Below are 27001 nucleotides of genomic sequence, written 5' to 3'. Positions count from 1 at the left end.
CTCATTCTTTTACACCAATGCTGCCAGCCTAGTTAGCTTGGTTGGTAGGGCGTCTGCCTTGTAAGCGCTAGGCCGCGATTCGATTTCCGCCCGGGGCGGATTTTATCCTGAACGGAAAATGTTCGTTCTCGGAACGGCTGGCTTTTTCTTCTCCTGTCTTCTTTCTCTCTTCCATTTCGGGACGATAAGACCTTAGAAGTGACAGTTCCCTCTGTCAAACCTCTTGAAATAATAATAATAATATACATCCATGCCTAACCGGTAACGGAAGTTTCTTTTTTTTTCCAATTAGGCGCTTTAACACTCTTGTGTCGTTCGCGCCAACGGAAGTTTGGTTAGAAGTTACACGTCCTCCCTGGAGTTGAGCAACGCTGTGCACGGTTGATATCTGGACGGGTGACCTTAGCTTGTCCTTATCCACTAATTCCTCTTTTTTCTCTCCCCAGCGTCAGGACAACTTCTACCACCAGCAACAGCAGCGACCCCACTACTATCAACCTCTCCACTCTCATCACATGTCCTCTAAGCCCTCCACCTCTGCCCCTAGTGGAGGTATTTTCTCCTCCATCACCTCCGGATTCAACAACCTCGTCAGCAACTTCTTCGGATAGACCCGGGTTCGAATCCTGGAGTCGACGGAAAAATTTTGCACTCGGAATTTTTCCGCGTGCGAATATTTCAACGGGTTACTTTCTGGTGCTCTTGTGTTGAACCAGTACCTTGGGGTGTAGAATAGAATATACCCTGTTTATATTGCCGAAATGAGTCAGAAGAGTCCCTTTACTCCCGCAGTTAGAATAGAATATACCGTTTATACTGCCGAAATGAGACTGACAAGTCCCTTTACTCAAGCAGTCTTACCAGTCTAAACAAGGTCTTATGTATTTGGTACAGAATAAATTCACAAATTATAAATAAAAAAGCATCCCTACAGCTTGGTCTGTAGGGTGTACTGTGTCTTATCGCCCATCTGATGGGAAATATGCTATGACAGACTCATAAAGTCCCATCTAGATGTTTCATTGTTATGAAATAAATGAGGCACTAAAACACTTTGTTTTATTTATTTCTTCTAAGCACGGATCAATTTCGGTTAGAGTTATTTAATTTAAACACGTTACTTTAGTGGGTGCAACACCATTCCTAAATGGTATGATGCTATGATGTTGGAGTTACAGGATACAGTGAATTAATGTATGGGAAAATCATCGAACATTCTATGCTTGAAGCTTGTAGCTACAACATCAAACCAAATTTAAGCACCCTGAAAATCAAGTAATGTGGGAATTATTTTAAATAATTAAAAGTAATCTGTAAAGAGTATTAAAGTAATTTTTACAAGTATACATATTTATTGTATGTATAAGACATGATAATTTTTTTTTTTTTTTGGAATCCGTCCTTATTCTTTGCTATGCAATATGGTCTTCAAGATTCAAGTCACAAATTCCGGTTGATCATGTGTGTAATGTAAAATAGAATTACATTTTACCCCTCAAACCCCAATATTGCATGGGGATAGTGAAGGTCCTATCATGATTCTTTTTTTTTCCTTCCCCCACAGTAGTTCTATTTTATACAATTTTCATTTTATTTTTTGGGGGATATTCTCCTAATAAGCACCGGTGATTAAGTGTATTATTATTTATTTTATTTATTAAAATCCTGTGTAAATACAAAGCTCATAACTTTATTGTATATAAAATTCCCTCATTTGTGTTTCAATTTTATTTTCCTTAGGCAGTATTTTCACCAGTCTTCTACTTCAACAACTGGGACCCAGTTTAAAACATTAGTTGACTGTGTACAATTTTCTTCATAAGTCCAAGGTATAAAAAAATGTCATTTGATTAGTACAGTCTATTATTTTGTACAAGTTCTTCAGAAATCCTGTGTAAATACAAAGCTCATAACTTTATTGTATATAAAATTCCCTCATTTGTGTTTCAATTTTATTTTCCTTAGGCGGTGAAAAACCAGTTTTCTACTTCAGCAACTGGGACCCAGTTTAAAACATTGGTTGACTGTGTACAATGTTCTTCATAAGTCCAAGGTATAAAAAAATGTCATTATTTGATTAGTACAGTCTATTATTTTGTACAAGTTCTTCAACAATTCTCATTCAGTCATCAGTAGATTATTTCAAATCAGAAGTCCTCATCATCATCTGAATCCAGAGCTGCTCTCCGCCTGTCAAACTGTAATGAGAATCAGAAGTATACCTACTGTTATTAGTAGATCAATAAACTGACTCAGAAAAGAGACTTTTATCAAGCCTTCTGGGGTAAAAAAATCAAAGGATAATTAATTTAGAGCCCCCTTGACCAAATTTATTTCTTCAATTTCAGGACAGGATTGGTCTGAAAAGTCTGTACGAAAGCAAAAGGTTGGACTTCTTGTCTTCACCCGGGGACCATTTGATATTTACCAAGGACTGGTTTATCAAGAACATCATCCAGAAATACCTAACGTAAGAACCCCCTTGACCCCAAAATTTTGGAGTCTGACATACAGTAAAATAGAAAAATTAAGCTCAAGGGGGGAGGGGCTGGGCCCCCTCATCCCCCTTAATACAGCCCTGGTTTTGTGTGCTTCCCTTCTCTCTTTCATGTTAAGTCTCTCTCCCAAATATCATTATATAGGATCAAGCAGTATGTAGCACCTACTTACTATATTGTTGTGAAAAAAACATGGCACTTTGGGGGGAATATTTGTACAACCTCACAAGTCTCTCTCCCAAATATCATTATATAGGATCAAGCAGTATGTAGCACCTACTTACTATATTGTTGTGAAAAAAACATGGCACTTTGGAGCGAATATTTGTACAACCTCACTCACCTTAACTGATGATTTCTTTTCTTCTCTATTTGAAATTTGTTCAAGTAATCCTATAAGTTCATTTTCACCAAGCTTGTTCATAATTTGTCCTGTTTGAGCCATTTGACAGATCATATTTTCTATTTGTTGGGCCTTCTCTGGTTTACATAGCATTATCGTGTTGAGCCTTGCTCTGGCAGATTGGTCTAAAACTTGACTGAGAATAGAATTTTTCATATCCTTAATTTGTTCTTGTCTTTCTTGAGCAGCCTTTTGTTGTTCTCCAGAAGCTCCACCACCTCCCTGAAAATAGAATAGAAAGAATTTAGAAAATGAACTTCAAAACCATTTTATTGTCAAAAAGAGAGAATAATAATAAATATTTTGAGGATAAAATTCCATACCTCAGCTTGGATTGAACCCATGCCCTCCTGTTTGCCAGGTGAGTGTCTTGACCACTACACCACCAAGGAAGAGATAAGTCTATCTATAGTAAAAATCAATAGCTTGTAAAATAAGTAAAAAAAAAAAAAAAATTGACTAGGTGATTGACCTGAGATATTGAATGTTATCTTTCCATTCAGATGTTAGCATTGGTCCCATATTATCACCCATCCAGATACTCACCACACCTAACATTTCTCAACTTTAGAGTTCTACTGGGAACTAATGTTTACAACGCTTCTATGGGTTTCTAAATATTCTAATAAGGTACCTAATTAATAATTAAATTAGTAACAGGTGTACTTATGTGTGATGTAAAACCATGTCTGGTTGTCACCCTTTCTTAGTAAAGAATTGCTTGATCCTAAAAGTTCAGAGATAGGTTATGATGTAATATTGGTCCAAGCTGAAGATAATTCTAGGGCAATCTGAGGTTGTGAGCAATAGGTAAGCAAATAACATGGAAAATATCTGGTATCATGTTACCGAGACACTTCTATGCTTACCTGGTACTGTGATTGGATTTGAGCCATTCTCTTAGCCCTGATAGCTTCTAGATCGGAGTCTCCCATGTTTCTGTGAAGTAAGTACTAGGATGAACTGTGCAGAAGGGTAAAACACCAGAAAATAATTAAAAGGTCTAGGAAAATTGGAATTTCCTCAAATTTTCTTGAAGTTTTTCCTAGCACATAGCACAGATTTTCAAAAATCAAAAATGATTCATTTGTTTACCAAGGAGAAACTAGCAAAAGTGGGGCATACCTTCCCCTATCGTGATTTTTGTTAAATGCCGCCGTGAAATTTCAAAGCTATGCATATGCAATTTGCGTTACAGATAAACTGGAAAGTGTTAAGTGTAGAAGAAAAATCATGAATCATGTTTTATTTTTCCTTAGAAACACCATTAATTAATTAATCTAAAAAAAAACTCGAAGAGAAGGAGTATCAAACCTTAGGTATCTGTACACACACACACCTCCATTATCTTTGCTCTCTCTCTCTCTCCACCTCCCATATTGCTGGTATAGTGTTTTAGTACTCAACTCTATGTCTGACATACATACGTACCTATATCATATTAGTATTAGTTTTATTATTTTATTTTAAGTTATATAGGTTTTATTATATTTTTTCCCGTTAAATTGTGAACATGCTAAATTGTATCAAATACACAATAAAATATTGATTGATTGATCTGTTGAGTGTTGAGGATATAATCCACCCCGTCCACGGGCGGGAATCAAACCTGCGACGCGAAGTAACTCTTACAAGGCAGGCGCGCTACCTTTCAAGCTAACTGGGCTACCAAAACCTCAACATTAGCTTTGGGTTGATTTTTTTTACTTTTTATTACCCTTACGTATAGGGAACCTATACAAGGTAATGAGAAAGTATTGCAATCGGTCCAATTTTTTTTTTTACTTTGTATTATCTACTAAAGAATTGCTGAGCTGTACCTATTAGCAATGGGAAAGTATTGCAGTCGGTCCAAATTTATTTCTTCAATTTCAGGACAGGATTGGTCTGAAAAGTCTGTACGAAAGCAAAAGGTTGGACTTCTTGTCTTCACCCGGGGATCATTTGATATTCACCAAGGACTGGTTTATCAAGAACATCATCCAGAAATACCTAACGTAAGAAAAACCTGTGATAGGGCCTATTGTGCCTTTGGGGGCCCTGTAGGAGCCCTTTTCTGAGTAAGTTCTACAGTTAACTGAACTACCTTGTATTATTTTAGGAAACGTAAGAAAAACCTGTGATAGGGCCTATTGTGCCTTTGGGGGCCCTGTAGGAGCCCTTTTCTGAGTAAGTTCTACAGTTAACTGAATACCTTGTATTATTTTAAGTATCGATCTGCTGACATCTATTTAGGACTTCATTTCTCAATATCTACTTTTTTTTAACGAAGTATTCTTTGTATTCGTACGTTGTACCTGCATATGTGATAGTGGTGTACTGGTTGTTCTCATTTCGACTGAAATTTTCTAAATTTTTTGTTCTGTTTATTTGATATTTTTTTAATTTTTTGCTACCAACAAGATCAAAAGCTGTTGTCACCATTACATATCTTCTTGCCATTATCCGAGCAAGTACATCAGAGGTTGAAGTTGAAGAAGAAAAGAGTTGGCTACCTACCTATTCAGAATGAAGATTTTGGTGTTGATGGGTATTTTATAATATTTTTTTTATTATTATTATTTTTATATTTTATCATTTTGTACTCGTATGTATACTTTTTAGCTTTTTACAACCATATGTTGTATGTAGGACGTAGGTAATTATTGCTAACATTTGGATAATTCCGCGCCAGACAGTAAATTGTTAACAATGTGTTCTTACTTTCGCCACTCGCGCTCAGACATACCTAGGGTCTGAGCGTGAGTGGCTGACATTATTCAGACCGCTGCTCAAAGGCAGGACAGGGTAATACTCAGCGTATACTGCAAAAAAGAAAGATTTTTTTTTCAAAGAGGTGTGACAGAGGGAACTGTAACTGCTAAGGTCTCATCGTCTTGAAATGGAAGAGAGAAGGAAGACAGGATAGGAGGAAGCCAGCCGTTCCGAGAACGAACATTATCAGACATACCTGGGGTCTGGGCGCGAGTGGCTGACATTTTTCAGACCGCTGCTCTGAGGCAGGACAAGGTAATACTCAGCGTATACTGCAAAAAAGAAAGTTTTTTTTTTTCAAAGAGGTTTGACAGAGGGAACTGTAACTGCTAAGGTCTTATCGTCTTGAAATGGAAGAGAGAAGGAAGACAGAATAGGAGGAAGCCAGTCGTTCCGAGAACGAACATCAGGATAAAATCCGCTCCGGGTGGGAATTGAACCCTCAGCCTAGCGCTTACAAGACAGACGCGCTACCAACTAACGAGGCTGGCGTACCTAGAAAGAAGTAGTAAAGAAAACAACAAGAGGCATAAGATTTTATTCATGAAAAGGACATCTATATTTTTTCTCTTTCTAATAAAGGTCTTTGAAAATTTGAGATTTATAGAAAAAGGTAGGTACACAAAAATATAAAATTAAAGTCTTTTCATCTTTGAATAGAAATGCCCCAGGACCTTTGGGTTCGGAGAATAATGTTTCGAAGATCGAAAAAATTGGACATGCAATTACGTATTTTTATCTATTTTTAAAAATAGGTATGTAAAAAAAATATTGATAAATAAATAATCAAAAGAAAATGAAATCTGGAAAAAAATTGCGAGAGGTTTTTTTAAGCTTCCTAGACTTCCCCTATCGTGATTTTTGTTAAATGCCGCCGTGAAATTTCAAAGCTATGCATATGCAATTTGCGTTACAGATAAACTGGAAAGTGTAGAAGAAAAATCATGAATCATGTTTTTATTTTTCCTTAGAAACACCATTAATTAATTTGAAGTTTGAAGTCAGTTGAGTTGTGTTCCTAATGTATTTTACTGGGAAATCAGTTCAAGAGAGGTAAAGATTGCTATGTCACTTCCATAGATTAGACCCTGATTTCAACAAACAGCAAATTTTTTTCTACCAACAAGATCAAAAGCTGTTGTCACCATTACATATCTTCTTGCCATTATCCGAGCAAGTACATCAGAGGTTGAAGAAGAAAAGAGTTGGCTACCTACCTATTCAGAATGAAGATTTTGGTGTTGATGGGTGTACTGTCCCATCTTCTAGTTGCTGTGTTAGCAGATTCCCCAAAGTACAAACCCATTGTAATGTGGCATGGAATGGGTAAGTGATTGAAATTGATTTAAAATTGTGCATTATTTCTCAAGAAATCCCCAGAAGTAACATATGGCTGGAACATGATATTGATGTAGACCCCAATCTAATGCCAACCACTCACACTTGGACCTAGGTCTGTCAGACAGCAAAAATGTAACCGTCAGACTATGACAGACCTTGGTTGAAAGATTTTCCCACCACACACTTTCCAATGGTCTGAGCATGAGTGGCTCTGACATGTAAGGGTTTCCTAGTGTTTTTTTTCTACTTTAAGAAAGAAAAAATATATATATAAAAAAAAAAATAATAACTTTTATGAACAAGCTAATTCCTTTCTCCCCGTCTTGTATTTCAGGTGACAGTTGCTGTAATCCATTCAGTTTGGGACATTTCAGCAAATTCCTGGAGGAACAAATGCCCACCGTCTACATTAAATCCTTGAGAATAGGAAATAATTCTATTGAGGTAAGATCCTTTGTAAAAGAGAAGAAAAATGGCTAGCCTTTATTTTTTTATCTGGACTGTAAAAAAATAATAGGAGGTTGAAAAGTAAGATCCTTTGTAAAAGAGAAGAAAAATGGCTAGCCTTTATTTTTTTATCTGGACTGTAAAAAAATAATAGGAGGTTGAAAAAAAATGGTTTAAGAGACTTTTCAGTACCTACCTACTATTCAGCAGGATAAACAAGATTCTATCCTATTCCCACAGGACATAGAGAATGGATTCTTCATGAATATTAATGATCAAGTGACCCTAGCATGCAAGTTGATAGGTGAGGATCCTGAACTCAAAATGGGATACAATGCTCTTGGCGTCTCTCAAGGGGGACTATTCTTGTAAGTAGGTACATTGCCAACTTTGATACTTGTTCAGAAGTCATATCAATGGAAAATTGCTACAAAAAGGAGCTGTCACAAATGAGCAGTGACCAGTGTTATTAGTTATTATAGGGTTAGATTGAACACACAAAAAAGAGCTTTCACAATCTGAGCTGTGACCAGTGTTATTCTAGGGTTAGGCTAGACACAATAAAGAGCTTTCTTTTTCATTGTTGTGGCTTCTGAATTTTCACAATCTGAGCTGTGACCAGTGTTATTCTAGGGTTAGGCTAGACACAATAAAGAGCTTTCTTTTTCATTGTTGTGGCTTCTGAATAATTACCCCAACTTTAATTAGAGCTTGGAGTATCTACAATTCTACATCCTACTTATGACCTTCTCTGGAAAGTTTGGACATCTTGAATTAAATCCAAGTTCTGAGAAATTTGAACTATTGAAAAAAAAAACATTGTCTTCAAATAAAACATTTTCTTTTTTTAGGCGGGCAGTGGCGCAGCGCTGTCCTTCTCCCCCTATGTTAAATCTGATATCACTAGGAGGCCCCCAGCAGGGTGTGTATGGTCTCCCCCACTGTTTATACCCAACTCATGAGATCTGTGACTATTTGCGACGAGTGCTCAATGTTGGAGCTTATTGGAGGTATGTAGAACAGGATAAATTCACCTTGTTATTGCTGTTTGAAAAGCCTGAGTTTTTTCTAGGTTTGATAGAGGGAAACGTCTGCCTGAGGGACTATAAACAGAGAGTATATCACCGTCTATCCAGGGGACTATAAACAGAGAGTAGACTAGTCCAAAATTCCTTACGCTATATCAATAGCAAAGGTTGAGTGCGAAAGACATCCACTCTTAAAATTTGTAGCAAAAACCAAATGTCAGCACAAAGCAATCACCTTAGTTTGGGCTGATTGAGAGGCTGACGAAAAACGCCCACCCCGTCTATACACGGGAAAAGGTGAAGAAGAAGATAGAGGGTACTGTAATAACGCAGCTCTTCTTGTCCTGAAATCGAATATTGAAAGACAGCCATTCCAAGAATGAACCTTATCTGTATAGGATAAAGTTCGCTCCGAGCGGGAATTGAACCCTCGACCAAAGGTTTAACCTTCAAGCTAACAAGGCTGAATGTATATCACTTTGTTTGATAAAGATTTAATGTCATTGTATTACTGTTAACGTTTTTAGTGACGGGGTTTAAAAAAAAAAAGATGAGTGTTCCACCACCGTTTTTATTTCGCAGCAATGAAACAACTGCTACATTAGACGCATGTGGTCTGTGTCGTAGCATGCCCATCCTGTAGTATGCCTCTCATCATTTTCCTTTTGGTTTCAGTTGGATTCAGGCTCGGTTTGTGACCAGGGTTTTACCTTCCATTCGGCTACTAGGCTGGCCCTTAATTATTTCCATTTTCCTTTTGGTTTCAGTTGGATTCAGGCTCGGTTTGTACAGGCAGAGTACTGGCATGATCCTATGAATGAGGCATCCTATCAGACTGGTAGTATGTTCCTAGCTGATATTAATAATGAGCTACAAATCAACACCAACTACAGGTAATTGGTTTGTTTATACTGCTAGCTTGGAACTAAAAAGTCCCTTGCCTAATTAGCTTGGAGGGTAGCGCGTCTGCCTTGTAAGCGCTAGGTTCCGGGTTCGATTCCCGCCCGGGGCGGATTTTATCGTACACGGATAAGGTTCGTTCTCGGAACGTCTGGCTTTCTCCTGTCCTGTTTTTTCTTCTCTCTTCGATTTCGCGACGATAAGTCCTCGGTAGTTCCAATTCCCTCTATTATTGTAGTTTATTCTAACAAGTCATCTTCTTTTTTGATCGTGATTCTATGTTTCAGTGATAATTTGAATCGACTACGGAAATTGGTTCTAGTGAAGTTTACTGAGGACACTATGGTTCAACCCAAAGACTCCGAATGGTTTGGTTTCTATGCCCCAGGGCAAGCCAGTACAGTTCTGCCCTTGCAAAAGACCAAGCTCTATATTGAGGTAAGAACATCTAATTTCTTTGCTGAGATTTTTTTTAAACTACCTATTACCGTAGTTTATTCTACCTATTACCTATGTTACCTTTTATCTTGCCCCAGGGCAAGCCAGTACAGTTCTGCCCTTGCAAAAGACCAAGCTCTATATTGAGGTAAGAACATCTAATTTCTTTGCTGAGATTATTTTAAAACTACCTATTACCGTAGTTTATTCTACCTATTACCTATGTTACCTTTTATCTAAAAAAAAAAACTCGAAGAGAAGGAGTATCAAACCTTAGGTATCTGTACACACACACACCTCCATTATCTTTGCTCTCTCTCTCTCCATATTGCTGGTATAGTGTTTTAGTACTCAACTCTATGTCTGACATACATACGTACCTATATCATATTAGTATTAGTTTTATTATTTTATTTTAAGTTATATAGGTTTTATTATATTTTTTCCCCTTAAATTGTGAACATGCTAAATTGTATCAAATACACAATAAAATATTGATTGATTGATCTGTTGAGGATAAAATCCACCCCGTCCACGGGCGGGAATCAAACCTGCGACGCGAAGTAACTCTTACAAGGCAGGCGCGCTACCTTTCAAGCTAACTGGGCTACCAAAACCTCAACTTTAGCTTTAGGTTGATTTCTTTTTTTTACTTTCTATTACTAAAGAATAGCTAAGCTAGATACCTATTAGTAATGAGAGAGTATTGCAGTTAGTAAATAAAGAAGTACATAAGAAGTTGGCCATTTGTACACAAGAATGAGAAGTTATATATAAATATTTACTTTATGTAATAGGTAAACATAGGCAGTCCTGAGTCTCAGGAAGTAGGTCAGGTTGAGAGTGACTCCGCGGATAGCTGGTATTAGGTACCTGAACATTAAGATATTATAGATAATATGTATATTATAGGTATCTAAACGTTAAGATATCGTGAAGCGTGGTAGATACTTAACTTGGTTTCAATACCGGTCCAAATGGCGTAGACTTAAGTACCTGAGTGTAGTACTTATGCTTAAATACATATAAAACCGTCGAGAAAAAAACTTTGGGAATTTTTTCCTGAAAACATTACTTTTTGAACTCATCTTATTGGACTATTAGAACTTAAGAAGGTACAACCAAACCAAATAGAGAACTAGACACAAAACCATCAAATAGACAATGGCATAAGTACCTACCTACCTTGTAAGAATTAAGTACCAATACTTGAGTCTGATGCATTCGAGAATGTTGCAATAGACCTTCACCGCGTACCGCGTGTGTGTTAACTTAGATGAAAGTAGATGGTTTAACCTTGACCCCCGAATTATACAACTGCCCCTAACAACTATTATACAACAGCCCCTCATAGGTAACTGATGGGTATAGTACCTAATACTTGCATTACCTACATTACCTACATACCTATGTTACCACAATATCATCCGATTGTTCTCAATAATCTTTTATTATTTAGGTATTTATTTTTCTTAAAAAAAAAAAAAAAAAAATCAATAAGTATCTACCTATGTAATATGTATGTATCGCTGAAAGGTCTAACTGCTAAGGTTTATGGTGGCGAAGGTTTTACCCTCCATTCGTCGACAAGCTACCTGTCTACTCACAACAACCTCACCCAGCCTGAGTGGGGCAGGAAAAGCCAACACGTGATTGCCCAGATGGCCACCCATCCGGATAGTAACCACGCGCAATATTACTTAACTTCAGTGATCCATTGAGAACTGATTCATTCAACGTGCTGTCTCCGCTGACAATGATCTTTCATTTAGGTTATCCAGCCTAGTTAGTTTGGTTGGTAGCGCGTCTGCCTTGTAAGCGCTAGGCCGCCGGTTCGATTCCCGCCCGGGCGGATTTTATCCTGTACAGATATGGTTCGTTCTCAGAACGGCTGGCTTTCTCCTGACTTTCTTCTATCTTCGATTTTGGGACGATAAGACCTTAGCAGTTATACAGTTCCCTCTGTCAAACCTCTTCAAGGAGAAGAGGAAGAAGAAGAAAAAGAAAAACTTTCACGCGTGAGTTACCTCATTGTTTTCGGCCTCGATCCCGCGACCCTCGCATTGCAAGACGATCATTAGCCACCGCAGTGTGATTCCTCAGCAGGTATGAATGAGATAGATACCTAGACAATGTACATAATTATGATATGAACTTGACCCAGAACTCCGCCTGAGACTGTTCAGTCCTAGATGATAGCACAGAAAAGAGTCCAACTTGAAATCTTCTAGACTAATCTAGACCTACACTCGTATTTATGAACAAGAATGATCGTTCTTAGATCAGTCTCAAGTCAAAATTGGCCAATCAAATGCCTTGAGACTATGCTTAGCACGAACTTAAGAGCCAGCATTTTGTTCATAAATATGGGTGCTAGACTCTGAAAAATAAGTTTTTCCCCCTTTTTATTTTCGAAGAGTTTTGATAGTTGGAACTCTCTGAGCTAAGGTCTTCTTCTTCTTTTACTCCGTCTTTTCCCGCTCAAGCATCAGGGTCGACGTTTTTAGTCAGTCTCTTCCAAGTCCAAGTCGCTCGTCTTGTGCCTCTGCTGCTGTCACACCCTTCTCTCGCATATCCTCAATGACACAATTTCTCCACGTTTTCTTTGGTCTTCCCATCCCACGGCTCTGGATCCACTCACTTCCAAGTTCCTCACTCTCTTTCCGATGTAGTCCTCCTCTGCTAAGATCTTATCATTCCGAAATCAGATAGAATAAGGAGGATTAGGATATGAGAAAGCCAGTCGTCCTATGGACGAACCTATTTAGAATAAAGTTCGCTCTGGGTGGGAGTCGAAATCGCAAACCAGCGCTTAGAAGGCAGATGCACGACCCTTTAAGCTAACTAGGCTGCTTATAACAAGGGTACAATGTTCTATGCAGAAATCCAAGCCACTGATGGGTACAATGCAGTCTCAGGTTCCCCCTCAGTCCGACACTGACTATGATGTAACACTTCTTCGAATCCTAAAGAAGTTTCAGATCAGATGTTCAAGTCATGAGTTGAGCTTAATCTCAATAGTACTTAAACTCGTATCCATATCTACTTAATATACTTATTATACTTAATATGTACTTAATATACTTAATATATACTTATTATACTTAATAATGCATGTACGAGTATGTATATCTCGAAGTACATATGTGTATATACCGGGTGTTCAACCTAAAAGTGAAAGAAAAATTTGTGGTTGGGTGAAAGAGCTCCTTCAGGAGAACCCTGCCACTTGAAAGAAAGCCGTTAAAAATATAATAAAAGAAAGTGCCCCATAAGAAATTAACCCATAAAATAAGTTTTTTATCCCTTAAAAGTTCCCAGTAGGTAATATAGGTAGGTACCTACTTTTCGGTTTTCGGGCCCACTATCCCACTAACCATTTTCTTTTATGGAACTTTTGACGAGGAATCGATTATTGGTGTAACTTTCCAGTTTGTCCGACTTACAGTTAAGGAGTTACAGGTTCTTGGGAACTTTTATGGGGCAAACAACTGATTTGACGGCTCAATTTGTCTATGGGGCGGTCTCTTCTTGATCCCTTGTGTGCCGCGTCCATTTTCTTTAGGACTATTGCACTGAAATATGGGACACTTTTAGGTTTCTAGATGGAACACCCTGTACGTATCTCAATGAAAAGAGATGGCTGGTTCTCTTGGACCGAATTCTCTTAAGAGCAGCCTCTCATCTCATCTCTTTCTCTTGGGATTTCTCTTTATAAGGGCAAGGTCAGGCAAGATATAGATATATTAGTATTTATTTATGTGCTTGTGATTATTTCGTAATAGTACAATATGATTTGTAGTACCAATCTACCTATCTATTACCTGTTTTCTTCTTCTTCTTCTTCTTCTTCTTCTTCTTCTTCTTCTTCTTCTTCTTCTTCTTCTTCTTCTTCTTCAACACGTTGGATGCCAAGGATACTTGTGTGATGTTTTGTTGCTTACCCAGGGCCAAGGGTGTCCGGCTGCCTTTAATGGGAAGTATTGTGTCTCTTCTCGTCCATCTGATGAATGATATACGGGATCTCTCTCTCTCTCTTTGTTAATGGGTTGACTTTGCGCCCAGTTTACATGCGTTGACTTTACCACTCAGGTCTATGAGTAAGCTCTCCACTCCACTTTAGTTTTAGCCTAAGCGGTGTTGATGTAGGTATTGAAGACGTAGCACTAGCAGTTGGTTGATGGTAATGGTAATTGTGAATTTGTCACAACAATGATGTAATGGCCTGGATATAGGTACCTATATCACGCCTGTGAGAGGTATACTGCACTCGTATACAGGGTGTTTCATTAGATTTCAGTACATTGTACACTCACATACACAATTAAGATAAGTTTAATAACGTGACTGTATGACAGTAGGTCTGTGTATAGGTAATCTGCTAAGGTAGGCTTGCCAAACGTCCCGAATTGGCCGGGACAGTCCCGAATTTCAGGGGGTGTCCCGGCGTCCCGTTCAGTTTTTCATTTTGGGGCGTTTTGTCCCGAATTTCCGTTTTTGTCCCAGAAAAAATTCGGGACGCGTTTTTTAACTTTAAAATTAGGTACCTACCTCTATAAATCAGAATTTGTTCTTAACTTGTTTAAATGTGTCATGCTTTCATCAGTTTGCTCTTCCACTTTGCTAAACCTTTAAACGCAAAAATGAGCTGGTCCCTTGGATTCTCGTTTATCCAGGTTCGACTGTATTTTGTATCTGTTTTTAATAATAGGTATGTTACCTATCACCTAATCTACCTATGTACATATCGTACCTATGTGATTTCGCGATTATGTTCGCGGATTTCGCGATAATGTTCGCGGATTTGGCGATTATGTTCGCGGACTTGGGAACTGACAAAGATGATTTAGGTGCGCCCGGATGTATCGACAAGACTTATCTTGTTCGAGGACAAAGGACTTCGCGATTATGCTCTCGCGGATTTCGTGATCTGCATTACTGTTCGCGGATTTGCGATTATGTTCGCGGATTTCGCGATTATGTTCGCGGATTTCGCGATTATGTTTCGCGGATTTCTTGCGATTGATGTTCGCGGATTTTCGCGATATGTTCCGCGGATTTCGCGATTATGTTTCGCGGATTTCGGGATTACGTTCGCAGGATTTCCGCGATTTTATGTTGGCGGATTTGGCGATTTTGTTCGCGGATTTGGCGATTATGTTCGCGGATTTCGCGATTATGTTCGCGGAGTTTCGCGATTATGTTCGCGGATTGCGCGATTATGTTCGCGGATTTCGCGATTATTTTCGCGGATTTCGCGATTATTTTCGCGGATTTGGCGATTTTGTTCGCGGATTTTGCGATTATGTTCGCGGATTTGGCAATTATGTTCGCGGATTCGCGTCCCGAATCGACATTTTGGATATTTGGCAAGCCTATGCTAAGGTATTTACTGACGATGTTCTTGTTTTCTTTCTGAATTCGGCGACAAGGTACTAGCTTACTCACAAAGCCTGAATTGGCTGGAAAAAACACGCGACTGCCCAGTCACCCATTCGGATACCAACCATCCTAAATATTGCTTAACCCATTCGATTACGAATCAACGTTGATCTTCACTGATCTCTTGGGAACTGGCGCATTCAACATGCCATCACTGCTGGCTCTACTAAAAATTGTATGAACGCCTAGTATCTTGTTAGTTATGCAATGTGCTACATGTTAATGATAATTTTTACTTTTTAGCCCGTCCTTTTATTATTACGATAGTAATTAAAAAAGGTATAGTGGACGGGCTATTGTATTCGCTTCGGTGTCGTCTGTCTGTCCCCATAGAAGGACTTATCCAAACCTGGTCGACCTATATCAAATTAAACGTCTTTTTACCAGGAACACGTTAAATACATAGTTTACATAAAACATAACATGGTTAACGTATAGTCAAGAGCTAAAATTTCAGGAGAATTTCCATTTTCATTCCTTTAGACCCGTTGTACATTAGAAGCGTAGACAAGCAACTTTTTGTAGTGCGTAGTCTCTGATCTTGAAATTTGTCGCGACGACCTATGAACTCAAAGCGAGAAAGTTTTAGATAACACTTCAGTCGTTATTTTGAGACTTTGTCGCGACGACCTATGAACTCAAAGCGAGAAAGTTTTAGATAACACTTCAGTCGATCATTTAAGACCGGTTTTAGCGTTACCTATGTTAAGCTACGCCGAGCAAGGCCAATAAATGGATGGGTGACTTAAACCTTATATTGGGAATAAAGGGAGAACGGGCTCTAGTCTTGATTTTAAATCATTACATGAAAGTAAAATCGAAAAATCAAATCAAGAGCAATAATAAACTGAATATTAAACAAATTGGGTAGCTACATAATAGGTACTGATTTTCTTTATTCACGATCGAATAAACTACGGGCTAAAAAATTCCCGGAGGGACGGTCCCAGCTTGTTTCCCTCTCCTGTATTTTGTCAGTCCCATATTTTCGTCTCTCGCTCTGTCTTCTATTCTACCTAGGGACCTACCTACCTAATTTTTCATCATTATCTGTTCCAATCTAATATTATTGTTTCCATCTTATTTTTGTTTCAGCGGAATACATTCACCCCTGTACCAAAGCTAGTCCGAAAATCAACGACTGTATCAAACAAACATTCAACCACCTGCGGAAATATCTCATTCAGGGTAAGTACAGTTCTTCTTTTTAGGTACCTACCTACCTGTTTAGAGTGTTTAGTGAGGTGCTGCTTTATTCTTGTGAAACTCTTCAAATCAATACCTACTATAATACCTACATGTATTTCTGCCAATTGTAAATTCACGTTTCATCAAAATCGGATTCAGGATAAAATCCGCCCCGGGCGGGAATCGAACCCGCGGCCTAGCGCTTACAAGGCAGACACGCCACCAACCAAGCTAACTAGGCTGGGGATGAACTGTTTAAGATTTATCATGGAACAAACAGAGAGACATTTTTCGTCAGCCTCTCAAACAGTCCTAGGGTGATTGCTTTGGGCTCACATTTTGTTTTGGCTACGGACATTTTACGAGTGGATGCCTTTCGTCCTCAACCTATGCTATTTCTTCAGCAAGGGAAATTCAGGCTGGTATCCTCCCTGTTTAAAGTTTCTCAGCGCTAGAGACGACCAGAAAGTAACCCGTTTTCATTTTCACATCCGGCATACGAGTTGGATTTTTTTTTTTAAGATGAGTCTTTCACCGCCGTATTTATTTCGTAGCAATGAAACAATTGCTACATTAGACGCATGTGGTCTGTGTCGTAGCATGCCCATCCCGTAGTATGTCCCTTATCAGATGGGCGATAAGAGACACAATTCTTTCCCTTTAGGTGCTGGGTCACCAAAAGAACACCAGAAAGTAACCCGTTATAATTTTCACATCCGGCATACGAGTGTAAATTTTATGTCGACTCTGGGAATTGAACCCGGGACTAACATTCGTTATTTTGGTTGCAGGTATTGATGAGATAGCCGTACCATCGATAGAACCTCTGATAATTCCTGCCATGAAAATGGAGAATGGTCACGGGGCTGTTAGAGTAAGAGCTATCTTCAGTAACCTGACTATCCATGGAGCCAGCAACTATACTGTACTCAATGTCAAGTAAGAAATGATTTTATTTTTTAAGAGGTTTGATAGAGGGAACTGTAACTACTAAGGTGTTATCGTCCCGAAATCGAAGAGAGAAGGAAGACAGGATAGAAGAAAGCGAGCCATTCCGAGAACGAACATTATCTGTTCAGGATAAAATCCGCCCCGGGGCGGAAATCGACTTCGCGAGTTAGCGCTTACAAGGCAGGCGCAATTTGTTTTTATTTATTTTTATTAATTTCAGGAGTATTTATTTATTTTATTTATTTATTTCAGGAGTGACCTCAACAAGTACCGTATTGACCTAGCTCTTCATCTCCCTCATATTGAGGTCACGGGCAACTATGACGTCAATGGTAATGTGCTTCTGTTCCCAGTCAGGAGTAGGGGTGACTTCTGGGCAGCTTTCGGTAAGTTGTATTGTATTGGTGTTAAAACAATAGGTTGTAAAGACCAATGTCAACCACTTTAATACCAGCTGAGAATGTTGGCAAGAAGTAAGAAAAAGGTATTTTTTCTATTTAGAAATAAGTAGGTACGAATACGAATCGACCACAATCTTGAGATGTTAGACTGAAAATCGTTACCTGCCTAATCGGTTCGTTTAAAAATACACAGTCGTGTTAACAGCTAGATCAGATAGTTAGAAAGACCTTTTTTTTTCTTCGAAATGGGGCAATTCTTTTTTTCTTCCTTTGGAATTGTCAGTATGTCAGTCTACAACTTGGAGCGTGGCTTTCTACGAGTATGTAGTCTTCTCACCAAATTGACGATTTTTAGCACATGTCCTCTTGAAGTTACATGCTGGTATTTAGTGTGACTTTGATGATACTACCATGTTTTGAAGTCGATGGGCGATGGGGATACTGCATGTGGAAGAGACTGGTGGACGTGCTACGACAAGGACACAGAAGGGAAAGGGCATGTTGTTGGCTTTCTACGAGTATGTAGTCTTCTCACCAAATTGACGATTTTTAGCACATGTCCTCTTGAAGTTACATGCTGGTATTTAGTGTGAATTTGATGATACTACCATGTTTTGAAGTCGATGGGCGATGGGGATACTGTGGAAGAGACACATGTGGTGGACGTGCTACGACAAAGACACAGAGGGGATAGGCATGTTGTCACAGAGACACAGGGACTGTTTTGTTAATCTCCTATTTAAAGTCAATATTTAAGGGTATTTGAGTGGAATTTTTGAGTGTATGGCCGCCATACACGCCCTACATGGACGCTACGCCACTGGTTGTCACAGAGACACAGGGACTGTTTTGTAATTCTCCTATATCTCGTTCAATTTCTCAGGTAACGTCACAGGATTGGCCAAATTATATGCTACCGAGCAGCTCAGAAATGAGACCAAATTCATGAAAACAGAGAGACTGGGGATTCAATTCAAACTGTCCAAATCCAACTTCAAAATCAAGGACTTTATCAATCGAAATAATGTGATCGGTAAGTCAAAACAATGCTTCATTGTCAGCCTAGGTATCCTAGCTAGACATAATGTGATCGGTAAGTCAAAACAATGCTTCATTGTCAGCCTAGGTATCCTAGCTAGACATAATGTGATCGGTAAGTCAAAACAATGCTTCATTGTCAGCCTAGGTATCATAGCGAAAGCCAGCCGTTCCGAGCACGAACATTATCCCATCAGGATAAAATCCGCCCCGGGCGGGAATCGAACCCGCGGCCTAGCGCTTACATGAATCAACGTTGATCCTCAATTCCTCACTGATCTCTTGGGAACTGGTGCATTTAACAAGAATTGTATGAACGCCTAGTATCTTGTTAGTTATGCAATGTGCTATACAACAATGATAAATAGTTTCTATCTCGTGCTTTGCCTTCCCAACTTCCCATATTTTCGTCTTTCGCTCTGTTTTCTGTTCTATTTATTGTAGGTACCTACCTACCTACGTAATTTCTCATTAATGTGTTCTCTGTTCTATTCTAATGTTATTGTGTCCAATTTTTGTTTCAGCGGAATACATTCACCCCTGTACCAAAGCTAGTCCGAAAATCAACGACTGTATCAAACAAACATTCAACCACCTGCGGAAGTATCTCATTCAGGGTAAGTTATTCTTTTTATTGGGTACCTACCTACCTGTTTAGTGAGGTACCGCTTTATTCTTGTGAAACTCTTCAAATCTAATATAATTATAAAAATGAATGTGTGTGTGTGTGTGTGTTTGTGTGTGTTTGTTTGTTTGTTTGTTCGAACTTTATGCCTGGCCAAACGAGACATAATGTGATCGGTAAGTCAAAACAATGCTTCATTGTCAGCCTAGGTATCATAGCTAGACATAATGTGATCGGTAAGTCAAAACTTCATTGTCAGCCTAGGTATCATAGCTAGACATAATGTGATCGGTAAGTCAAAACAATGCTTCATTGTCAGCCTAGATATCATAGCTAGACATAATGTGATCGGTAAGTCAAAACAATGCTTCATTGTGAGCCTAGGTATCAGAGCTAGACATAATGTGATCGGTAAGTCAAAACTTCATTGTCAGCCTAGGTATCATAGCTAGAAATAATGTGATCGGTAAGTCAAAACAATGCTTTATTGTCAGCCTCTAATAGCTAGACTTAATGTGATCGGTAAGTCAAAACAATGCTTCATTGTCAGCCTAGGTATCATAGCTAGACATAATGTGATCGGTAAGTCAAAACAATGCTTCATTATCAGCCTAGGTATCATAGCTAGACATAATGTGATCGGTAAGTCAAAACAATGCTTCATTATCAGCCTAGGTATCCTAGCTAGACATAATGTGATCGGTAAGTCAAAACAATGCTTCATTGTCAGCCTAGGTATCATAGCTAGACATAATGTGATCGGTAAGTCAAAACAATGCTTCATTGTCAGCCCAGGTGTCATAGCTAGACATAATGTGATCGGTAAGTCGAAACAATGCTTCATTGTCAGCCTAGGTATCATAGCTAGACGGTATACAGGGTCTACCTTGTAACCACTGGGTGAATCTCGGGTTAACTTCAAACACGGGGCGAACTTTATCCTAAAAAGGATAAGTTTTGCTCTCGGAACGGCTGGCATTTTCTTAACCTGGTGGTGTAGTGGTCAAGGCGCTCGCCTGGTAAACAGGAGGGCGTGGGTTCAATCCCAGCCGAGGTATGGAATTTTATGGTGTAGTGGTCAAGGCGCTCGCCTGGTAAACAGGAGGGCGTGGGTTCAATCCCAGCCGAGGTATGGAATTTTAATATCCTCAATATAATTTGAGAATTTGACCACAATAATAGTAGTAGCCTACTGCTGGAGTAAAGGGACTTTACAGTCCTATGCGAGCAGTATAAATAAGCACTATTATTATCTCTTTGATTTGGGGACTATAAGACCTTAGCAATTAATACAGTTCCCTTTATCAAACCTGTTCGTAAATTCCATACCTCGGCTGGGATTGAACCCACGCCCTCCTGTTTACCAGGCGAGCGCCTTGACCACTACACCACCGAGGCAGGTTGAAAATGAAATGATGAGGAGTTTTTTTACTTTCTTTTATTATGGGTTGAACTTCACTGTATAACTACCAAGGTATTTAGTGATGAGGGTTTTACGCTACTCAAGTAGTCACGTGAACCTCACCCATACTCACAAAAAACCAGCAGCACTCGATTACCCAGACCATTATTATATCCGGATTATTCCAACCTCGTGCAATTTCGCTTAACATCAGTGATCCATTGTGAATCGGTGCATTCTAACCAAGTAACCACCAGCCTAGTTAGTTTGAAGGGTAGGCAGAGCCTTGTAAGCGCTGGGCCGCGGATTTGATTCCCGCCCGAGACGAATTTTATTCTAAACAGATAAGATTCGTTCTTTTGGAACGGCTGGCTATCTCCTATCCTTCTTCTCTCTTCGCATTCTGGTCGATAAGACCTTTTCGGTTACAGTTTCCTCTATCAAACCTCTTGAAAAAAAAAGTTCCAATCAGGAGGGATCAAAATGTTTGACTTACGCTTTGCGATTATCGAAGCGTACCGTCTGTATTTTGAGCTGCAGACGTTGTAAGTCCAGAATGAAGCTAAGATCCATTAGCATATTATTGATAATGTATACCAGACTACCCTTCCCTATTACACTCCGCCACTGGTAATTCATCTGGAAATGGAGAAGACAATAAATCAGAGGCGAATCCCCCATGGAAGATGGGGGATGGAAGCACCGCTTATTCCTTTCCTCTCCAAGGAGGTAATATAGGTACCAAACCTATACCTACATAGTACCTAGAGGAGGTTGATCAGCTCCCATGGCGTAGTGGTCACTGCCCTTGTTTAGACTGCGAGAGTAAAGGGACTTTTCAGTCCTATGCTGGTAGTATAAACAAGGTATATTCTATTCTATTCTATTCTAACCGCTGGGTAAATCTCGGGTTAACATCAAACACGGGGCCAACTTTATCCGGCTGGCATTTTCTTATCCTGCCCTTATCTCTTCGATTTCGGGACTATAAGACCTCAGCAATTAATACAGTTCCCTTTATCAAACCTGTTCGAAAAAAAAATCTTTATTTTCAGAGCCGCTAGCCGGTCTAGAAGATCTCTAGTTTGACGTTTATCTGTATCTTCTGGGACTGAATAGTCTCAGCCTGTGAGTTCTGGGTCAAGTTCATATCATACTAATTTTATTACTTTGTCCATGTAACTATCTCATCCACTCTCCTATCCTGTCCTCTTTCTCCTTTTGATTTCGGGACGATGAGACCTTAGGAAGGTGCGTCCACACATAATCGAGCCGTCGATCGACGTTGACTGAATCGTCCGCCCTGCCTCGATAAGATCAACGGCTAGTCGAGTATATTTGGACACAAATTTATAATTCCCTCTATATCAAAAATTAGTTTATAACTACATAATTATTTCCATATTTAATAGGCTGGGGATGAACTGTTTAAGATTTATCATGGAACAAACAGAGAGACATTTTTCGTCAGCCTCTCAAACAGTCCTAGGGTGATTGCTTTAGGCTCACATTTTGTTTTGGCTACGGACATTTTACGAGTGGATGCCTTTCGTCCTCAACCTATGCTATTTCTTTGGGTCAAGAAATTTGTATCATGCAAATGATTGATTCCGTCACTGGCTGTTGCGGGGCCCACTCAGCCTCGTGAGGAAAATGAGTAGCTTATGACATAGAAATGCGCATAGCGACCGGTGCCAGCATGGCATATATAGGTAAACATTGGATTTTAGGATTATTGAGATATTGGGAAAATCCTACAATGCTGCAGTGAGCACTGAGCACCAAAGTTATGACATAATAACCAGAGAAGTTCAGAATATGGCACTTATTTTTCCAAAATGTGACACTAAAAGACATGGCAATATGGCACTTATTTTGGGAAAATATGGCATTTATTTACTCAAAACATGGCAAAATAAGCATTTACCTGTTCGTAAAAAAAAATCTTTATTTTCAGAGCCGCTAGCCGGTCTAGAAGATCTCTAGTTTGACTTTTATCTGTATCTTCTGGGACTGAATTAGTCTCAGCCTGAGTTCTGGGTCAAGTTCATATCATACTAATTTTATTACTTTGTCCACATGTAACTATCTCATCCACTCTCCTATCCTGTCCTCTTTCTCCATTTGATTTCGGGACGATAAGACCTAAGGAAGGTGCGTCCACACATAATCGAGCCGTCGATTGACGTTGACTGAATCGTCCGCCCTGCCTCGATAACATCAACGGCTAGTCGAGTATATGTATTTGGACACAAATTTATAATTCCCTCTATCAAAAATTGGTTTATAACTACATAATTATTTCCATAATTAATAGATATATATCTTTGTTTTCTTCCCTTCACCAGGCGAGGCTATGAACATCTTTCTCAATCAGAACGCTGCGGAAATTATCGAAGAGATGAAACCAGCTGCATCTGCGGCCATCGGTAAACACTTCAAGAGTTTCCTCAATGCTGCCTTCCTACAGATACCTCTGAAGGTGTGGCTCAGAGACGCGGAGTGAGGCCAACTGCGGCTAACTGAGGTCAGATAGAGCCAACTGAGGTCAGATAGGGCCAACGGAGGCCATACAGGGCCGATTGAAACCAAATAGATTCAACTAAGGCCAGCTAGGGCCAACTGACACCAAATAAATCAAGGTCAGATAAGGCCAACTAAGGCCAACAGAGATCAAATAGACCCAACTATATAAAAGCCAAGTACATGGTTCTTTATTTATTATTATAAATAAATATTCCTCCAGTTTATAAAAAAAATAGTTGATCAAGCCCATTTATATGGGAATATGGGCCAGCTGACGACCAATTTAGAAATAAAAATAACCAATTGTCATCTAGTAACGGATTCCAAAACCATATAGTTTTATAAGTTTGTTGATTCCAATACTTATGGGTTGTTTCATTAGAATTTAGAAGCATTTTATTAAATAATTATTTATATTGTATTTTTACCTTCTTCAATTACCTATTTACCTTTTCAATATTAATATTATAATACCTCTATTTTCATAGTCAACTTTTATAAGTAAATATAGTTCTGAATTTTCGTATACTTTATCCCAATATTGTATTTTTACCTTCTTCAATTACCTATTTACCTTTTCAATATTAATATTATAATACCTCTATTTTCATAGTCAACTTTTATAAATACCTACCTATAGTTCTGAATTTTCGTATACTTTATCCCAAGCTAATTTTATATATTTCCCTCTTTTCCATATTTTTCCCTTCATGTTAATGATCTCAGATTTAGTTTTTTTTCCTCCGGAAGTTTAGAGTTCCTCTGTTTTCATGGGCGATTGAACGGTATTCTTCTTCTTCTTCTAGACATTTTGTAGATATCGATATTAATCTTCTATGCTAAATTTCCCCACAAAAAAAGTAGGTAGGTACCTAATATTTATTTCGTAGGTACCTTTCAATAAAAATATACGTTTTAAGCCAATCTAGTTAGGTTAGATACCTATGCCTAACTTATACCTACCTACCTAAATTTATTTGTAGTTACCGTAGATTTCATGCACTGCCAGAATATAATATTATGTAGGTACTCTGTTTTCATGGGCGATTGAACGGTATTCTTCTTCTTCTAGACATTTTGTAGATATCGATATTAATCTTCTATGCTAAATTTCCCCGCAGAAAAAAGTAGGTAGGTACCTAATATTTATTTCGTACCTTTCAATAAAAATGTACGTTTTAAGCCAATCTAGTTAGTAGTTAGGTTAGATATACCTATGTCTAACTTATACCTACCTACCTACCTAAATTAATTTGTAGTTACCGTAGATTTCACTGCCAGAATATAATATGTAGGTATATATAGATTTAGGACGATAATTATTTTATAGTTAATTTGTAAGCTTGTATGATTCGAAAGTAATACAAAGTCACAAGATAGGTAATAGGTACCTACATACCTACAAAGATACCTAGACCAGTTCCGGACGAACCACTGAAGTTAGGTTGAGCATGGTTGGTATTTAGATGGGTGACCATCTAGGACAGCACGTGGCTGGTGCACTCAGCCTCGTGATCTGCTTGAAATCCCAGCGAAAAGACGATCCATAAAAGTCTGTTAATCCTGAAATGACCTTATTAGCAAACAAGGGGCTGCCAGTCAACTTTCACCTAGGTTCCTACGAGAAGAACAGTTCTTCTGATGGTAGGACCTTTGGCTTTTTTTTTCTTTTAATAAATTAAATTTTATTTTTTTGGTAGGTACCTACCTATTTGTGATCCTTCTTCAATTACCTATTTACCTTTTCAATATTAATATTATAATACCTCTATTTTCATAGTCAACTTTTATAAGTAAATATAGTTCTATTAGTTCTGAATTTTCGTATACTTTATCCCGAGCTAATTTTATATTTCCCTCTTTTCCATATTTTTCCCTTCTTGTTAATGATCTCAGATTTAGTTTTTTTTCCTCCGGAAGTTTAGAGTTCCTCTGTTTTCATGGGCGATTGAACGGTATTCTTCTTCTTCTAGACATTTTGTAGATATCGATATTAATCTTCTATGCTAAATTTCCCCACAAAAAAAAGTAGGCAGGTACCTAATATTTGCTTCGTACCTTTCAATAAAAATGTACGTTTTAAGCCAATCTAGTTAGGTCAGATACTTATGCCTAACTTATACTTACCTTTACCTAGGTACCTAAATTTATTTGTAGTTACCGTAGATTTCACTGCCAGAATATAATATGTAGGTATATATAGATTTAGGACGATAATTATTTTATAGTTAATTTGTAAGCTTGTATGATTCGAAAGTAATACAAAGTCACAAGATAGGTACATAATACCTACAAAGATACCTAGACCAGTTCCGGACGAACCACTGAAGTTAAGTTGAGCATGGTTGGTATTTAGATGGGTGACCATCTAGGACAGCACGTGGCTGGTGCACTCAGCCTCGTGATCTGCTTGAAATCCCAGCGAAAAGGCGATCCATAAAAGTCTGATAATCCTGAAATGATCTTATTATAGCAAATAAGGGGCTGCCAGTCAACTTTCACCTAGGTTTCCTACGAGAAGAACAGTTCTTCTGATGGTAGGACCTTTGGCTTTTTTTTCTTTTAATAAATTATTATTTTTTTTTTGGTAGGTAGGTACCTACCTATTTGTGGCTTTGTATTTTTCTTTCCCCAGAATTAGACTTTAACACTTTAACTGCCGAGCCATTTCACCAATACCATAAGCCAGTGCCAACGGCGATTTTAATGGGTGAACGGCGATTTTAATTACACACGGCATAGACAAACATTTTAGTTGGTCTATGCCGAGTGTAACATTAACAAATATCTTCATTTTGATAAGTCCTACGCCAAAACAAGTATACCATATGAAACTGAATCTAATCAGCATATAAAAAAGCATAGGATGTGTAACATTATTGTTCACACCAGCTCTTGAAAAGAACTTTGCTGTGTAACATTAATGATCACACAAGAAATGTCAATGTGAACAAAAATGTTACACACGGCAGTTAAAGTGTTAACTATTTTGTATTCTCCATACCTCCTTTCCTTGGTGTTACCATATTACGATAGTGTTACCAATTTTTCTTTCGGCAGTTAAAGTGTTAACTATTTTGTATTCTCCATACCTCCTTTCCTTGGTGTTACCATATTACGATAGTGTTACCACATGTCCATATTATTTTGTACCTAATTCAATATTGTTACCATTTTCACTGTAGTATTAAAATTTTATCTATTTTCTATTAATTTTATAATATAGCCTAAGTAGATTGATCCAAAAGTGGAAAATAAAAATATATTTTGTAAGTAAAAACAGTTGTTTTTATTATGTTGTACATACTAATAGGTACTAATTTTGTATACAGGGTGTTTTTCTGGAGCACCTTGTAGATATTTGATCCAAAAGTGGAAAATAAAAATATATTTTGTAAGTAAAAACAGTTGTTTTTATTAGGTTGTACATACTAATACTAATTTTGTATACAGGGTGTTTTTCTGGAGCACCTTGTAGATATACTCTATGACTAAAGACTAGATTAAGTTGATTAGGTATATGGTACCTACATACATTATAAATAATTTACCTACATAAATCTAATCTAAATCATGTAGAGTCATGGTTTCTTTGTGATAAAGCAGAGCTTCTTCACAA

General features: G+C 38.3%; 4 protein-coding genes across 7 annotated transcripts in view; 3 read left to right on the top strand and 1 right to left on the bottom strand.

The window, feature by feature from the left end:
* The window catches only part of LOC103505415, a 58935-nt gene extending 57937 nt beyond the window's left edge, over window positions 1-998 (top strand). Inside the window, exon 14 of the mRNA XM_026820745.1 lies at window positions 367-998. Within this exon, the coding sequence (XP_026676546.1) occupies window positions 367-611 (245 nt within the window). The 3' untranslated portion in view covers window positions 612-998. The remainder of the gene's footprint in view (window positions 1-366) is intronic.
* Window positions 999-1376: 378 nt separating this feature from the next.
* LOC103505406 (programmed cell death protein 5) lies at window positions 1377-3990 on the bottom strand. 4 transcript variants are annotated; one of them, XM_026820763.1, is made up of 4 exons: window positions 3771-3990; window positions 2783-3123; window positions 2113-2198; window positions 1377-1885 (listed from the first exon to the last, which is right to left on the bottom strand). In XM_026820763.1, the coding sequence occupies exons 1-3, from the start codon at window positions 3834-3836 to the stop codon at window positions 2138-2140; spliced, it is 468 nt and encodes a 155-aa protein (XP_026676564.1). In that variant the 5' UTR covers window positions 3837-3990; the 3' UTR covers window positions 1377-1885; window positions 2113-2137. The 4 variants fall into 4 exon arrangements, with proteins under 4 accessions (XP_026676564.1, XP_008467957.1, XP_026676563.1 ...); XM_008469735.3 differs by having other exon boundaries at window positions 1393-1885; window positions 2842-3123; window positions 3771-3988; XM_026820762.1 differs by lacking the exon at window positions 1377-1885 and having other exon boundaries at window positions 2020-2198.
* A 2629-nt stretch (window positions 3991-6619) lies between these two features.
* LOC103505412 (palmitoyl-protein thioesterase 1) lies at window positions 6620-10678 on the top strand. Its single transcript, XM_026820744.1, has 7 exons — window positions 6620-6981; window positions 7331-7440; window positions 7684-7811; window positions 8295-8453; window positions 9239-9364; window positions 9659-9830; window positions 10607-10678. Exons 1-7 carry the CDS (start codon window positions 6882-6884, stop codon window positions 10676-10678), a joined length of 867 nt encoding a protein of 288 aa, XP_026676545.1. The 5' UTR covers window positions 6620-6881.
* A 3944-nt stretch (window positions 10679-14622) lies between these two features.
* Window positions 14623-23672, top strand: LOC103505411 (circadian clock-controlled protein). The gene is made up of 6 exons (XM_008469741.2): window positions 14623-14671; window positions 16347-16439; window positions 17231-17378; window positions 17643-17776; window positions 18675-18824; window positions 23205-23672. The coding sequence occupies exons 1-6, from the start codon at window positions 14623-14625 to the stop codon at window positions 23360-23362; spliced, it is 732 nt and encodes a 243-aa protein (XP_008467963.1). The 3' UTR covers window positions 23363-23672.
* The last annotated feature ends 3329 nt before the right edge of the window (window positions 23673-27001 follow it).

The sequence above is a fragment of the Diaphorina citri genome, unplaced genomic scaffold (assembly GCF_000475195.1).
Source record: "Diaphorina citri unplaced genomic scaffold, Diaci psyllid genome assembly version 1.1 scaffold172, whole genome shotgun sequence".
NCBI lineage: Eukaryota > Metazoa > Arthropoda > Insecta > Hemiptera > Psyllidae > Diaphorina > Diaphorina citri.
Note: the sequence above shows the minus strand (reverse complement) of the source record. Positions and strands in the feature narration are given on the sequence as shown.

What these genes read in the sequence shown, in the direction of transcription:
- LOC103505406 (XM_026820763.1), bottom strand. Translation starts at nt 3,836, where the DNA reads ATGGGAGACTCCGATCTAGAAGCTATCAGGGCTAAGAGAATGGCTCAA. An exon ending in AAATCCAATCACAGTACCAG is followed by an intron (nt 3,124 to 3,770) that starts GTAAGCATAGAA and finishes TTCTATTTTCAG; the next exon opens with GGAGGTGGTGGAGCTTCTGG. An exon ending in GTTTTTTTCACAACAATATA is followed by an intron (nt 2,199 to 2,782) that starts GTAAGTAGGTGC and finishes TTCTCATTACAG; the next exon opens with TTTGACAGGCGGAGAGCAGC.
- LOC103505412 (XM_026820744.1), top strand. Translation starts at nt 6,882, where the DNA reads ATGAAGATTTTGGTGTTGATGGGTGTACTGTCCCATCTTCTAGTTGCT. An exon ending in TGTAATGTGGCATGGAATGG is followed by an intron (nt 6,982 to 7,330) that starts GTAAGTGATTGA and finishes CTTGTATTTCAG; the next exon opens with GTGACAGTTGCTGTAATCCA. An exon ending in AATGTTGGAGCTTATTGGAG is followed by an intron (nt 8,454 to 9,238) that starts GTATGTAGAACA and finishes TTTTGGTTTCAG; the next exon opens with TTGGATTCAGGCTCGGTTTG.
- LOC103505411 (XM_008469741.2), top strand. Translation starts at nt 14,623, where the DNA reads ATGTTCGCGGACTTGGGAACTGACAAAGATGATTTAGGTGCGCCCGGA. An exon ending in GCGGAAATATCTCATTCAGG is followed by an intron (nt 16,440 to 17,230) that starts GTAAGTACAGTT and finishes TTTTGGTTGCAG; the next exon opens with GTATTGATGAGATAGCCGTA. An exon ending in CAATCGAAATAATGTGATCG is followed by an intron (nt 18,825 to 23,204) that starts GTAAGTCAAAAC and finishes TCCCTTCACCAG; the next exon opens with GCGAGGCTATGAACATCTTT.